The sequence below is a fragment of the Cornus florida genome, unplaced genomic scaffold (genome assembly GCF_030987335.1).
Source record: "Cornus florida cultivar Cherokee Brave unplaced genomic scaffold, ASM3098733v1 CherokeeBrave_3.0.0_Hap2_Chr08, whole genome shotgun sequence".
NCBI classification, from domain to species: Eukaryota; Viridiplantae; Streptophyta; class Magnoliopsida; order Cornales; family Cornaceae; genus Cornus; species Cornus florida.
In genome coordinates, this window is record NW_026775578.1 from 53,616,176 (window position 1) to 53,630,472 (window position 14,297).

At 34.3% G+C, this 14,297-nt stretch overlaps 1 protein-coding gene across 5 annotated transcripts; it reads left to right on the plus strand.

The window, feature by feature from the left end:
• Nucleotides 1-1,133: 1,133 nt before the first annotated feature.
• On the plus strand, nt 1,134-13,637 carry LOC132271751 (glutaminyl-peptide cyclotransferase-like). 5 transcript variants are annotated; one of them, XM_059773227.1, is made up of 10 exons: nt 1,134-1,539; nt 2,208-2,264; nt 2,576-2,611; nt 2,838-2,902; nt 5,491-5,554; nt 6,784-6,901; nt 7,026-7,123; nt 8,853-9,003; nt 9,900-10,023; nt 12,528-13,637. In XM_059773227.1, the coding sequence occupies exons 1-8, from the start codon at nt 1,339-1,341 to the stop codon at nt 9,000-9,002; spliced, it is 789 nt and encodes a 262-aa protein (XP_059629210.1). In that variant the 5' UTR covers nt 1,134-1,338; the 3' UTR covers nt 9,003; nt 9,900-10,023; nt 12,528-13,637. The 5 variants fall into 5 exon arrangements, with proteins under 5 accessions (XP_059629210.1, XP_059629206.1, XP_059629207.1 ...); XM_059773223.1 differs by having other exon boundaries at nt 1,201-1,539; nt 9,900-12,054; XM_059773224.1 differs by having other exon boundaries at nt 1,201-1,539; nt 13,315-13,637.
• The last annotated feature ends 660 nt before the right edge of the window (nt 13,638-14,297 follow it).

Here is a 14,297-nt window from a genome sequence, read left to right on the forward strand (position 1 = left end):
TGGATTGGGAAGTCTCAAGAGGGGACTTGAGCCGAGGAGTAGGAGCTTCTGAACCTCGCTAAAATCGCCGTGTTTATATTTGCAATATCTCTATCTCTCCTCTTTACATTATTGCTTACATTTATATGCTAATTTATCTAACTTGATTCTGTTATCTCACTATTGCATATCTGCTTACCCCCCCCCCCCCCCCCCCCCCCCGAGTCCATTCTTGGGCAACAAAATGGTTCTCAACCATTAATATTTAGTGGACCAATTAAATATAAACTTTTGAATTAAGAAAATGGCTTCACAAGAGTGTATTAATAAATTACAAATTTTTATGATTGAAGGGTTTTATTAAATTAGTCCATCAAGTGTCAAATAAATCAGGACCATCTAATAATTTCATATTGGATATACCTTACCCTATAAAGTAAATAACAATTGGGTATACAAAGTGTGTGTGTATATATATATATATATATATGCATATATGTGTGTGTGTGTGAAAAGATTATGTTAAGGTCATCCACACACAAGGTTGGTTTAAAAGGGATGAGTATTGTCACATTTAGAAAGAAAAATGGGAGACTAATGCTTGTCTTAGACAACATAAGATGATGTGGTGGCCTAATAAAATGGATACTTCATTTTTAATAACTAATGGATACTTTATTTTTAATTATTAAATCAGAGATGATAGAGTACATACTTACTTATCAAATCGAAAATTATAAAATATATTTCAGTAATTAAAAAGAATTTATTTATTTGTTATTGATCTACTCAGTGTACATCCTCATCAGTGATGACTTAAATATTGATCCTTTTGTCACAATAAAAAAATGAAAAGTGTATATTTTTTTTATTGAACGAACCTACAGCCCCAGTTGGGAGAAACTCTAAAGCCCTGTATATAATATGCTATATATATTATTTGTCATTTTATATGCAATTGATGAAAAAAATAATTAAAAATATAACTTTCATAGTGGTTTATGATGTATAGTATTCGAATATTCAATTATATCATTTTTTTTTCTTCAAATTATTATTATTTTATCTTAATTATTTTACTCCTATTGGTCAACCGTTTGTCCCATGCTTGGATCAAAGCTATCCAAGCTGGTGTGGATATTTCAACCCGTAAACAAACAGTATCAAAAGCAATCCCAGCAAAAGTACCAGTTAACAAACACAAACCATGACTACCCAAGGTTGGCGCACTTTAGTGGCATCATAATTCACAGCAATGAAGGGGCTGAAAACGCACCTCCATCTCTCTCCTCAAACTCACACAGTCGTCAATGGCTGGGCGAACTAAACAAGCAATTGAACCCTAAGCCCCTTCCTTCCATGGCCTCTTCGTCGTCGTCGTCTCGTTTTAGTTACAAAAAGATCTCTATGTTCGTTTCGATCGTTTTGATTATAAATATTGTCGTTCTGCTGAGCAAATCGTCGAACATGTGGAGCATAGTTGGAATCAATGCCCATTCCAACAATCTTTACTCCATCGAAGTAGTCAACGAGTTCCCTCACGACCCCAAACCCACTCAGGTCCAATCTTCGTTTCAAATCTCGATTTTTATATTAATTTTGTTTATGCTTAATGACTTCACCATATAGAACTTTCGTGTTTGGATCAATCAAGAAACACTATTTTCCTTTTATTTTTTTATAATTATTTATTTATTTATTTTGGTTAAATTAAGCCTAACTTCGAAAATGTTTTTTTGTTTTTGTTTTTGTTTGGGTATTGAAGTGTTTGGAGATTATTTTACTCTACAATTGTGAAGTTTTAGTTACTTATCTAAATTGATTGTATCGGTGAACTCCTCATGAAGTAGAACTTGGGCAGTTTCTTCATTTCATTGTGAAGAACCCTATTAGAGGACTCGAAACACGTTCTATAATTAATTATTTATTAAGACTGAAGGAGATTAGAAAATGATAATAACAATTGGATTCAAGTTGGGAAAAATTATCTCTGTCGGTTTTTGCTAATAACAAGGACTGTAACAGATGTCTTCTTCCTTTTGCATGTGTCATTGGCATGGTCATGGAAATTAGTTCTCTATTTTGATGGGATTGAGAACTTCATACAAAATATCAAAGTAAATTTATTTGATTGTTCCATCAATTAATTTGTTGGAGCGTATTGTACCATGCATTTAGCATGTGTACACTTCTGTAGATTATCAATATGGATGGTTGTTTGCTTTCAGGGGCTTCTTTACGGAGGAAACGATACCCTACTTGAGTCAACGGGGCTTTACAGGCAGGTTACTTTTCAACATTGTTGTATTGTTTATTTTTCTCCAATTTTGTCATTCTTTAGAATAATGATGATATTAACACATTTTAGCTGCAAGTTATGATATAATTTCAGTTTAACATTATAGAATTCTAAATATAAATTCTGTCCACGATTTGATGTTATTGCCCCCATTTCCAGTGCCGTCAAATTTTTTTTTCCTTTCATTTTATATGAAATGTTTAAAATTTAGTATTTTGTTGATATCTGCGCTAGTAATTTTCCTTTACATCTGTCCATGCAATTCATGACTTGACATTTTTATTTTTGTCATCCCAGTCAACAGTCCGTAAAGTAGCTATTCAAACCGGGAAGGTAAATATCTTTAGTATTCATACTCTTATAAGGACACCTTAACTTATTCAAAATCTTCTCATCTTTCACCTTGTATCTGCCATTAGTTTACTTGGCTGCAGTTAATAATTGTAATTTTTTCAGAAATGTACTGTTCTTTTGGTTTGTATAACCAAAGTTAGAAAAAGACCTAGGGCAATATGCAATACATTTAAATATACCTATTTATTTCCTCTTATTTTCACAGGTTGAGGCACTTCAAAAAATGGATGATTCTCAATTTGGAGAGGGTTTAACTCTTCCTGGTGAAAGGTTTGTAAGGAAAATGTATTCGTGGCAGTTCATTTATTCTTTCTGATTTAGCAAATAAGGAATTGAAGATACAGAACAAAATAAATAGAAAATCAAATTTTTTTTTTTCCTTTGTAACTTAGCGGTATCTCATCTGGAACAAATTGTATAATGTTATCTGAATCATTTCTGATGTTATATTAATTGATTACTGATGTGGCAACGTAGTCTTTCTCTAAATTTTGCATTTATTAATATGGTATTACCTACCATGGCATTCAATCATAGTTTTATTTGTACAATGAATTTATGCGGCTTCCTGTTAGTTATTGCCTATTGGATATTTAGTTTCTGTGTTTACAGTTGCATTTTCATTGAAACCTCTTATCCTAGTTAATTTTGACCAGTGTTTAGATTTTAGATAATTTTCATGGTGATGATCTCAAGCCATGAAAACCCTTTATTGCGTGATGCACTGTTGGTTAATGGGCAAGGCACTAATATATAGTAGGCTGATATGTAGAATATCATTATGATATTTCAACAAGTTAAACTGTTTGAAAGGCTACGTGATTCCACAATTTAAAAATTCATTTATTGGTTATAATATTTAAACAAGGTAATAAAGATACATAAGTAAAGTAATAAAGTAAAGTTTTTAGCTAATAGAATGGATTTATGGAGAAAAAAATAAAAGAGGAAGAGGACAATACTAAAAACTGACCATAGCCTTTTCCTTCTCGCTAGATATTTGGGGTTTTCAATCTTTTTTATCACTAGCATTTAGCTTTACTGATATCTCGTTATTGCGGAAGTGCCAAGTGAAATGTGTGGTGCAAAAGTCAAGGTTTTTGCGTGGGGGTTTCCCCACTCTAGTTTTCATATTGTCTTCTCTTAGAAGAGAAACATCATGGATCTTTTGGACATGAGTTCATCATATATCATGCTCTGTATGTGTCTCCTCATGTTGAAATATTTCCTACAATTAGTTGGTGTATCCATTTAGCCACACCATCTTGTCACAATCACTAGCTATTACTTGTCTCCTTTTTGGAACAGTGCTAGGAGGAGGAAAGAGAATAATAACCTTGGGATGGAAAATAATATTTGCGCTTTACTTTGTACTCTTTTACCCCACTTTGTTTGTTCAAAATTGGAAATAACACAATTATTCTTCAAAGGTACTCTCACGCTCCACAGTTATTCTCTCCCCCAAGGCGGTCTCAGCTTTCACCCTATTGTGTTCTTTTGGGATCTACATTATCCTATATATGATGAATTCATTTCCGTCACCAGACCCAGGCATTCATGTTTTAACAATCGTGCCAGGGAAATTTCATGTTTACACTCAGGTCAACCGCCATTGGTGACCATCCTGCAGCCTGAGCTGTAAGCAAGTATTATGGCATCCATTCATTGACCAATATCTTATGATTTAGCAACCAGTATTAGCACCCAGTAAATCAATTAACTTGAAAAAATAGAGTAAAATTAGGCTCTCATTTTGCAAATGCTATTAGCTCTGCATAATTGTGTCTTACTATTCCACACCCATGCCACAATGCCCACTGCTGGCAATAATGCCACTGATCGTGGCACATTACTAGTCTGCAATAGACAATATGTCAGTACCATTAGTCACCATCATACTGAGCCCACCCACTGATAAACCCTACTCGCTAATTGATACACCATTGCATTTGCTACCATCTCCAGCCAAGGCTCCAACTGGTCATGTTATGCTCTGAAGTAGGATCCCCACTCACAAAAAAGATCAAACTCACTATCCACCTTGTTAGATCTCAGTATTTGTTCTTATTTGATTTGGATCACGATAAAACCCTAGCCCGAGGTGTACCTTGCTCTAAAATTCTAAGGTTCAATGGCAAGAATCCCATTTCTCATAACTCATAAGCGCGTGGCTTTTTTCATCAAGTTAGTTTGATTCCATAGGAATAACAGATTTTTTCTTTTTTCTTTTTCGTGAATCCACTCTCTAACCTCCAATATTAGTTCTTTGATCAGCTTGCCATTTCTACTTCAAAAAGGCTCAACGCCACCAGGCATATTACTGCAATCATGGAGGCACACTTTGAGGAATGCATGGTTATAAATATATAGGCTCTCCTAAAATTATTCTCCTATAGCTATCGTCAGATTTGTCACCCATCTTCTGCTCTCTTGAACTATAAATGAAGATGCTTTCCTATGTCATGGAAGAACCTTTTTGGAACATTACTAGAAGGAAAGGAGAACAACAACGACATTGAGTTTCCTCTGGATTTTCTCCTAAAGCTACCTCTGCTTTCACGTAGCTGTTAATTTGTTCTCCTGGGACCTCCATTATCTTGTTTGTGATATTATCATATTAGCATCTCCATTACTAGACCCAGTTACCCTGGCAAGGTTCAAGTCCCTCTTGGAAACACGGTGAGTGTGTCTGTTGACTCTGTTCTATACTTGTAGAAAACTATCTATTTCTATCAATGAAGTGGCCATAGAGTTCTGAAGTTGAAGAACTTCTACAACAGTATCTGTGTTTTTTGTAACAGCGTTAATATTCAGAAGAATCCTCAGTTCTGATATAGTATTCTTATGTACTTTTGTAGGTTGTATCAAGTAACTTGGTTGAAGAAAACTGGTTTCATATATGATCGATATAATTTAAGCAAAGTTTGTGCTTAACTTTTTCCTTTAATTCATTGTTTATATTTTTTTTGTTTGTGGTGTGTTCTATGGTTTCTTGTTTTTTGTGTGCTTTTGGTTGAATTCTTAAAGGGTGTTTTATTTTTTCATTTCATGATATTGTGAGTAGAATGTTGAAGAAGAAACTACCAAACTTTCTTACCTTTTTTGTTTGACTGTCTAGAGCTTCCATATATTTTACCTGAACTGGTTTCACTTTTGCATTTGATATGTATGCTTAGAGTTTAACTTTATTCACACTAGCAATTCAAATTTCATGCATCATCAAATTCCTTGATTTAAATCCTCTGCAGTGGCTGAAATTTAATCCAAAGATGGAGGTTGTAAAAACCTAGGTGAAATGCCTATAGGATAAAAGTGTTCAATCTTGCCATATTCCCTAACTTATGAACATGGACACATGTCTCCTTCTGATGTAAACACAACTGTTTGACTAGTGTCATGTTGACAAATGACCAACCCTTTAATTGTTGGAAGGGAGTAATGCCCAATATACTGTTGATAATAGTAACTGCAATTTTCCAGGTTTCTACCCTTCTGCTTAGTATAAAGTGATTTGGATTGCACCATACAGTATCTTGATCTGTTGCTTGAAGTTCAAATTTCAGATTTTTGTTTTTATTGAATGAGTGGGAATCATTATTTATGTGGTCCATGAAAAAGAGGAAAACACTACTATGTGAACAGAAAATTGAACTCAGGCATCAGATTGAAAAGTTAATATGATCAAAAAGCTGTGTTGCATGGGTGTGGACAAAGACATGGGGTATGGATTTGACACAATAGGGACATGATAAAGAAAAAAAGAAAGAGAGTCGAATTAGGATATTGTCACACAGTTGTGCAACGGAAAAACAAGTGAATTTAGAACGTGTTTCTTTGCAATCAAATGGAGCATATAACAGGGACTATGAAGGTCTAGATCTTACTTTTAGGGTAAATGGAATATATATGTTTTCTGTTCAATTAAACCTTTTTGATTCACTGTTTTCTTTATTTAGCAATTACTTAATATAACTCCATTTTCATAATCCAATGTTCCCACAGTTGTAGGATTGACGTGTTCTTCTTCACCTCCCATTGACTAAACAGTTTAGTTCTTCTAGGAATGTTCTTCCCGGCTGAGTTTCTTTTGGGTTCTTTATCAGTTGCTGGTCTGGATCTGTGATAATTTTCACGCTTATTACTGGCTGCAGTTGGATAAATTTACTCATCAGATGCAAGATGGTTGGGGGCTAGCAACTGATGGGAAAGTTTTGTTTGGAACTGATGGAACTTCAATGTTGTATCAGATTGACCCTCAGACATTTAAAGGTTTCTATGGAACAAAGTTAATAATCATGCCCAATTTCTTGTCCTTTCTTCTTCTTCTTCTTTTGGTGTGTTATAGCTATTCTATGTGCATATTGCTGAATCTAAATCTTTTATCATTATGCAGTCATTGGAAAAAGAACTATCCGGTACAAAGGGCATGAAGTGCATAACCTCAATGAACTAGAATATGTAAATGGTGAAGTTTGGGCAAATGTATGGCAGGTACAAGAATGAATGCTAGTTTTGCTCATCTATTTTAGTTGTTTAATGTTTTGTTACTTTGGGTAGCCTGTGTACAGCATCTTGGTGAAGACGTTAGCATACTATTTGGTCGGTGAGGTTTCATTCCTTTGCCTTGGGAAAGTTGTGATAGAGCGTCATAATAAAAAAAATCACAATTTTGGAAATAGAAATTTTCATAAAGAGCTTTAATAGGAGTGAGGACCTGACTATATAAAAGTACCCAACAGCTGTTTTTCTTTTATAAATCCTGATTTATGTTTCTCTTTCATGTACTAAAGAATTGGATGGCATTCAAAAAGGAAGCCTATGTAGTTCTTTGAGTTTTTTATTTTTTATTTTTAAAATTCCCTGGCATGTCTTGAATTTACTCTTGAGGGCTTGATCATAATAATGGATCTGAGTTTGGTTGAAAGTAAATCTATTGCTGATCAATGTTTAGCTTATTATTGAGTGCTAGATTAATGAGTTGTTGTGTTCACTTGTAATGCCAAAACTGATCAGTAGTAGATAATTTGATTGATTCCCCTGGATAGGTTTTTATTTGTATGGCTGTTACAGTAGTTCTTTAAAGCATGCGAAGATTGCTTAGATATTCTTTATTAAAATGTTTTGCCAAATTTATATATAAAATCTCTGTTTCCGATGCATTGGGTTGCTGGTTTAGATTTGGTTGCTGGTTTTGATGATTAGATCTAATTTCATTGCAGAGGCCAAAACTGAACAACTTGAGGAACCACCTTCCTAACATATGTTTAGTGGTTTTTGAGGCTGTAGCTCCAGTAATCAATTATTATTTTTATTTCTTACACATGTTCTCTCTTTCTTTGAATTAATCCCTCATCCCTTGTATGTCCTGGATCTGCTAGTAACTCTTTTCCAAAAACTTTTTCTTGCATGAAAGATGGTCTTGTGCATGTGTGGTTCCTAGATTGAGTGATTCATACAGTAAGAATTTTCATCCGGTGATGTGGATAATTGCTGCAACAGAAGAAATTTACATAGCTGCAATTATGTATCTTTTCTTTTGTTGGTACTATGAGCCTGACTTGTTCAATGAATTATGAGTTTTGCTTTCATTTGTTGTTCTCTTTGCAGGCAAGAATCTTAGCACTGAATTCATCATATATCCTCACTGCAAGTTAATGAGGAAATTATAGCAGATATATAGCAGCGGTCTAAATAAACAGCTGCGGCAGCCCCTTTATGCCAGCATTTTTCTCTAACCTACGAACAAACAGAGTCAGAGAGACATTCTAAGAGATAATGTGACCGCCACTCGAACTATTTTATTAATTTTTCCCCAATTACCCAAAGTACTATTCGGTGAAACTTATCTTTCCTGGACTACACTCCTCTCAGACTATGCGCAAAGCTATTCAAACCCAAAACGAACAATCATCTATCTCTTAGAATGTCTCTCTAACTCTATCTTCTCTCATAGATTACTCTTATTCCTCTCTTGCAGTCATTCTCTCTAGCTCTCTCTTCTCTCACTTTGTATTTATATAGAGATTGCATTGAAATACGTAGTCCTGTAACTAGAAAATCAGTGTCAACTCTCTCTCTCTACATATAAGCATATTATACATATATAAATATGTGTGTATTAGAGCTGACTGATTTATCAGCATGTACTGAACTCTGTTTCTCTTAAAAATATATTTGACATACCTGTGCTGTTAGGGCTAAAAGTAATCATTGCATGTAGTCGATTATGAAGCATAAGCAGCTATTGGAGCTCAAATGGGAATCTAAAGCTGCTATTGAAGCTGAATTATGTTTGATTGGGACTCGGCTATTGAAGTTCTCATCAATGCATGTGTTTGATTTGGGCCAACTGATTTCCTGCGGGCAATAAGGTTAGAAATTTTGATTTCCTGCACATGATTTTCTATTTCTCTGTTTGGTTGTTTTGAAATGAAATGGAAATTGTTCTTGATCATGTTTATGGTTTTTGTTTGAGCACTTTTCATTTGAAGAGTTGAAAGAGAAAGATTGAGCATGGTTTTTGTATGAACTCTTTGCATTTGAAGAGTTGAAAGAGAAAGATTGAGATAAAAAAATAATTGATCTGGTTTTCCTTTATATTTATTGTAATTTACACTATCATACAGACAACACATATTTAATTTAATGTATGTAGTATAGGTTGGATAGCAAAGTTCTTCAAACAAGTGCAACATTTATCATTCAATTTTTATAGCTTTAGTGTGAATATGGTTATATTAGGAGTTATCAATCTCAGTAGAAAATTTATCTCATCATACATGACTCTTAAGAGTTGAAAGAGAGAGATTGACGGGGAAAAAATGATTGATCTGGTTTTCCCTTTATGTTTGTTGTAATTTACACTATCATACAGACATATTTCAATTAATATATGTAGTATAAACAAATGCCACATTTATCTCATCATACATGACTTTACAACACGTGTTTTGATGCTTTGGAATAATGCCAAGGACTTTCAGAAGTTATTCCGATGGTGAAGATAATAGACATTTTGTTAGGATAGAATTTAATAATAGTTAGAAGCATACACCAAGGAAGCTTAGTGGCCTGCAGGTCATAACAGAACCATTGGTTTGGCATGGTTTCTAAATCCTGTTTTGTTGCACATATTTGGCAGAATTTTCCAGTTTTGTATCTAATAAGAGAATAATTACAACTTCTTGAGCTGCCTTAAAAGGTGTCGTGTGGACACAGACTATTTTCGGATTTGGTTTAGTAATGCCCTTCTTTTTATCTGTTTCAGCTACCAGGGTAAGTTTTTCTGCAGGGGTCAAATGCCTCTGTATATGATTGTTATTGCAGCTTATAAACACCCTGATGTGAAATCAGCTTATAACAATGTAATCTGATCAGTTGTGTTTCACAAAGTAAGTGTTCTTACCTGATGTCGATTTTTGAAAGCACCGATTCGATTGTTAGTGATAAATCTTAATAACTGATATTCTGCCTTTTTTTATTTATACTATTCTTATCTTCTAGAAATTGGTTAAGTGATTCTTATTTTGGTGTAAACTTGATACAGACACTCAGAAAATGCAACAATTATCATTTATTTCGGTGAATAAATTTTGTTCTCTCTCTTGGACTATAAGCAAGTCTCCATTTATTGGATTCTGCAATTGCATGTTGGCATGAGTTTTAGCCTTTTACTACCAATGGAAAAAATAATTATGAGTATGCTTAACACAATTACGGACTCCACTAATTTGAGCTTTTTGTGGTCATGGTAATTTCAGAACTTTTCCTTTATTGGTAAATTAGATAAAAGAAGGAAAAAAGTTAAGTACTTGTGACCATTCAAATTTAAGTATATAGGTTCTTCCTCCCCTGTAATTTAGCTGAGGCCTAAACTAAAATTTCGAAATGCAAGCTATCTTTCAAAAATTTATAAACTTAACAACCAAAGGGCCTCTAGCCCACTGGTATGCTCTCTTTCAACAACCCCAATCCCCGAGAAGGGGAAGTTGTGAGTCCCACTAGGGACATATTGCGGATAACGAATGAGTTTTTGCTTCAACTTCAAAAAAAAAAAACAATGAAAATATGCACTTAATAAATTGAATGACAGAACTATTGTTAGCTTTTAATTTTATTTATTTTCGTTTTTTTGGTATTCTATTTTCAGGTTGCTTGAAGAATATGATAACACATGCAGAATGGTTGTCTAGAATTTTATGATCTTTTTCTATTTCCTTATGGTTTAATGTTTATGTTAAGGATGCATGGCAGTTAAAATACTTTATAAGGTTAAGTGCAAATAACCCCTCCTTATATATAAAATGTGCAAAAAACACCCCTACTAGTTAATAAGTGCATATAAATCCCCATATTTTCAAAGTTTGGAGCAAATTGCCCCCTATTTGTCAATTTTGACCCCCTTTTTTTTTATTTATAAAATTCCCAAAAATGCCCTCACTGCTGATGTCAGCAAAAAAGTTAAATAATTAAATAACTCATAGGCCTCGATTTACTTTCTGTCTATATATATATATATATAATATATATCCCTCTCCCAATTCTCTCTCCTGACCACCTACTGCCGCCACCTCCCCCCACCACTTCCTCCACCACCATGAACATCATCCATTAACAGTACCACCCACCGCCCAGCTCCAACCCACTGCCCAATGTTACTCCTTTGAGACGTCTTTGTGGTGGGTTTGGCCATCACCTTTGCTTCCTTTGGTAAGCTTGATTGGCACCTGCTTCACCACTGCCTCTGTCGACCTTATGCTGAGATTGCAAACTTAGTGATTCAACTAAATGTCCATAGACCATGAAACCTAATCACTGAATAAAGAAAGCAATTGGAACCTCCCAAATAATCAATTAAAAATGAACCTTCTTTACCCCTCAAAGGACTACTGAGAACATTCTAGAGCATAATCGGTTATCAACTTATCATATAGACTAAAATGAAACAATTAGATAGACACATTAATTCTATTGCAAAACTATAAGATATGGACACATTAATTCATCCGAGACTTAAAGTAATCGGTTTATGGACTATAAGATATGGATATATGGACGTTAAGTAATCGGGTTCACATCTGGATGAAAGATCTACTCATTGGTAACTATGGTGGCTCCATGGATTCCCGTGGCTATGGCGTCCATTGATTCTGGCAGCAATTCGCTGGTGGTTGTGAGGTGGGAATGGTGGTGATGATGATGGGGATGGTGGTGCGGTGGCGGCCGTGGTTGTGGTGATGTTGCCGTCTCTGGTTCTGTTGACGTTGCACCGCTGATTGTGGTGACGGGTAAACACAGAGATCTGGGGAAGAAGGGTTGGTTTTTGAAATTACTTATATGTCTATATTTTTAATGATGTGGCAGGTTCTATTGGGGCTTTTTTTGTCCAATTAAAATGGAGACAAGATTATCATCCCGTGAAGGTGGGGATGTTAGCTTTCCCCTATATTTATATATATTGTTGACCTTAAGGATTTCATCAAGGACAACTAGTTATTTTGATGATTACAAACCATTAATTGCACATTTTGTATATAATGAGGGTTTTTTTTTGCACTTAACCCTACTTTATATTACATATTTTGGGATAATTGCACCCTAATTTGAATTTCCTTGAACTTGTTGGGAACTGAGTTTATATCATTTTGAAATTTAATGTTTGAATAGACATCATGTTACCCTGTTAGTAGGGCTTCAATGTTTTTAATTATATTTGATCATTTGAGTGGACATCAAACTAAGAAGTTTCTAGATTCATTTCAGTAATCATCTTTTTAGTTTGTGCCAGTAACATGTCAACCAGCTACTGTTATATATATATTATTTTCATTTTGGTAATTATTATTTTTTATTTTTGTATTGATGATTCAGCATTTTTTTTTATCCCCATTTGTAGACATTGAACCAGACATTTTTAAATCTTTCGAAGGGGACAGTGGACGCCATGTTGTGTTGTTGGAGCCTACTGCGTGCCAAAGAAACAAAACTTGCTACATAGCCAATTTGTACTTCCTTGCCTTTGCAGTAGAGAGGATTTTAATTCATTAATTAAGAGGGAGAGGTCCTTCATCTTACTGAAATAATAATAGGATAGTAGGATAATAGTACTTTTAATTGGTGAATTCTAATATATATATATTTTTTTCACAAGTGGTGAATTCTAATTATTGTTTACACGGTGGGCATATAAGCATGTATTAGAGTTGATTTAGCAGCATGTAAAAACCTCTCAATCTCCCATCGAAATATATTTGACATATATGTGTTGTTAGCGCTAAATAAATAAAAGCATGTCGTTGATTAGGAATCATAAGCAGCTATTGGAACTCAAATGTGTTTGTTCGATTAGGGCTTATGGAGAAATTTTGATCTCCTGCAGATAGATGATTTTCTATTTCTTTGCTTGGTTGTTGTGAAATGAAATGGAACTTGTGCTAGATGATTTTTTTGGCTTTTGTAAGAACTCTTTGCATAGAGAAAAGAAATTTGGCTTTCCTTGATGTTTATTGTAATTTACACAATACTCTTGTATAGGTTGGATAGCAGAGTTCTTCAAACAAGTGCAACATTTATCATTCAATTTTTTTAGCTTAGCGTGAATATGGTTATATTAGGAGTTATTTATCTTGGAAGAAAATTTATCTCATCATACATGAATGAGCAAAAGATAAATACATTGTCAGGTTCTGCTTCAATTCAGTATGGAGTCACTTCAGAAAATCATCTCCCATGAAAGACAGGCAGACTAGCAGCATACTTTAGCAATTGTATGATTCAAATTGAATGGTTGATGACGGACCTTCACAAGTGTAGTTGTAGTTGACGTTTGTAATCAATGCTGGTGGTAACAACCATTTTTGTATAAGAACCTTAGTTCAGTTATTTTTGTGCAAAGCATTGTAATTTTGGTCTTAAGGACCTTAGTCATGTAATCTTGACTCGTTGAACTCTTGGTATAATTTTGGGCATGTAAATGACGATAATGATGACTATGTTCATGTTAAAACCAATTATGCAAGTTTTGAAATGAATTGATGTCGATGTTATTTTTGAGAGAAGATGCATGACGTCGTTAGGTACTTTTAAATCCGTATCCGCGAGTTGGGACAAGTATTCTAAGGTCTAATTGACCATATTATACCCCGGGATTAAGTACCAAGCCATGGGAGTAAGAATGAAAAATTGCAAATTTCAATTTTGGGAGTCACTTGAGAAAATCATCTCCTATGAAAGACAGGCAGACCTGTAGCATACTTCAGCAATTGTATGATTAAAATTGTTTGGAAAGTTTTTTTTAAGGGAATTGGGGGGCAAAATGAATTCATTTTGTCAACTGAGATTATGGTTCCAGTCCAAGTAAACAAGCAAATGAAGAAGTGAAATGCATTTTGGGAAGGGATGATTGGCTGCAAGAAGGGTAGACATCAGTTTCACGCTTGTCAAGTTTGTATTTTGTTGTGTGTAACTTGTTCTGGTGATTGTAATTTATGGTGTAATGATCCAGACATGATCTGAGAGCAATGAGCCTTCTTTTTCAATTGAAACAAGCATTGAAAATATAGATTGGCTGCAAGAAGGGTAAACATCAGTTTCAGGCTTGTCAAGTTTGTATTTTGTTGTGTAACTTGCTCTGGTGATTGTAATTTATGGTGTAATGATATAGACA